General features: G+C 36.1%; 1 protein-coding gene across 1 annotated transcript; it reads left to right on the plus strand.

The window, feature by feature from the left end:
• The first annotated feature begins 241 nt into the window (after window positions 1–241).
• Window positions 242–1,177, plus strand: LOC142302866 (putative olfactory receptor 1F12P). Its single transcript, XM_075343973.1, has one exon. It carries the CDS (start codon window positions 242–244, stop codon window positions 1,175–1,177), a length of 936 nt encoding a protein of 311 aa, XP_075200088.1.
• Window positions 1,178–1,590: the final 413 nt, after the last annotated feature.

The raw sequence follows: 1,590 nt of genomic DNA on the forward strand, positions 1-1,590 counted from the left end.
AGTAAAATAAAACAACTTAAAATAAAAGGCCAGGCGAGTGCACGGAGCTTTTATGGTATCTCGCAAGACACAACCTCTAATAGAATAAAACAACCTAGACAAATCAAGATTTCATGACTTGTCCTTATATTTTATGATGATTTCAAATATTTCAATGGGAAAATAACAAAATCTAATTTACAAAATCAAATTAAATTATTATTATTATTATTAGATCCTGTGAACCAACCTGTTTTTTAAAATGAATGACAGTAACCAGACCGGGATTTCAGAGATCCTACTTCTTGGATTTGACAGCATTCATAATCTGAAAGGCTTCCTTTTTTCACTCTTTCTCTTAATCTACATTGGAATCTTAACTGGAAACCTCTTGATCATTTCTTTAGTGACCCATGACCATCGTTTCCGTACTCCCATGTACTTTTTCCTCAGCATGCTTTCCTCTTTTGAAATATTATCAACCACCAACATTGTGCCAAAAATGCTTTCCATCATCATCAAAGATGGTGACACAATTTCATTTGCTGCCTGTCTGATACAATTTTATATCTTCTCTGCATCAACCAATTCTGAATGCTTTCTACTCACGGTGATGTCCTATGACCGCTACTTGGCCATCTGCAATCCCTTGAGATACATCTCAATCATGGACTTCAGACTCCAACTTAGTCTGGTCTTTTGGCCCTGGCTCGTCGGATTTCTTATAACCCTAATTATTACAGTTCTAGTTTCGAAACTGAAATTCTGTGGACCCAATGTTATTGATCACTTTTTCTGTGATCTTTCCCCCATACTAGAACTTTCCTGCTCTGATACGTCCTTAGTGGAGCTCCAGGCTGTCCTGTTTTCTGTTCCGGTAATCCTCTTCCCGTTCATCTTTATTATTGTCACCTATGTTCTGATATCTTTTACCATTTTTAGGATAACATCATCTATGGGAAGGAAGAAGGCCTTTTCTACCTGTAGTGCCCATCTGGTTTTGGTTTGCACTTATTATGGGACCTTGATAAGTGTTTATTTTTTCCCATTAAAAGACGGTTCAGCAAATACTAGCAAGGTGGTGTCTCTTCTATACATCCTTGTAACACCACTGCTAAACCCAATCATATATACTCTGCGGAACCGTGAAATCCTGCAAGCTCTACATAAATATTTAGGTTTGTATATCAAAAGATAAAAACACAACTATACAAACTGAAATATTTAAAGGTAAGAGCACCGTGCATGAAGAACCTTATTATTAAGGACCTACTCATAATTTTACAACACTAAAGGAAGACTTTCATGAATTTCGATTTCAACATTCCATTTGTTTTTGGTTCATCACTTTTCAATATTTCCCTACAACACAGTTTGGCTTTGCAACAGACACATACAGCCATGAGCGAAAGGGTTGGCACCCTTGAAATTGTTGCCGTTACACGTGTTTTGTTATACAAAATAAACATAATATTACACAAAACCTCCAAAATGAGCCAAACAAAATTATTGCCATTTTTCCAAAATTGTGGTAAACAACTATTTTTCAAGCATGTGATGCTTGTAAAAACTTACCTATGGCAAGAAACAGGTGTGGGCAAAATGAAAATC

The sequence above is a fragment of the Anomaloglossus baeobatrachus genome, chromosome 4, assembly GCF_048569485.1.
Source record: "Anomaloglossus baeobatrachus isolate aAnoBae1 chromosome 4, aAnoBae1.hap1, whole genome shotgun sequence".
NCBI lineage: Eukaryota > Metazoa > Chordata > Amphibia > Anura > Aromobatidae > Anomaloglossus > Anomaloglossus baeobatrachus.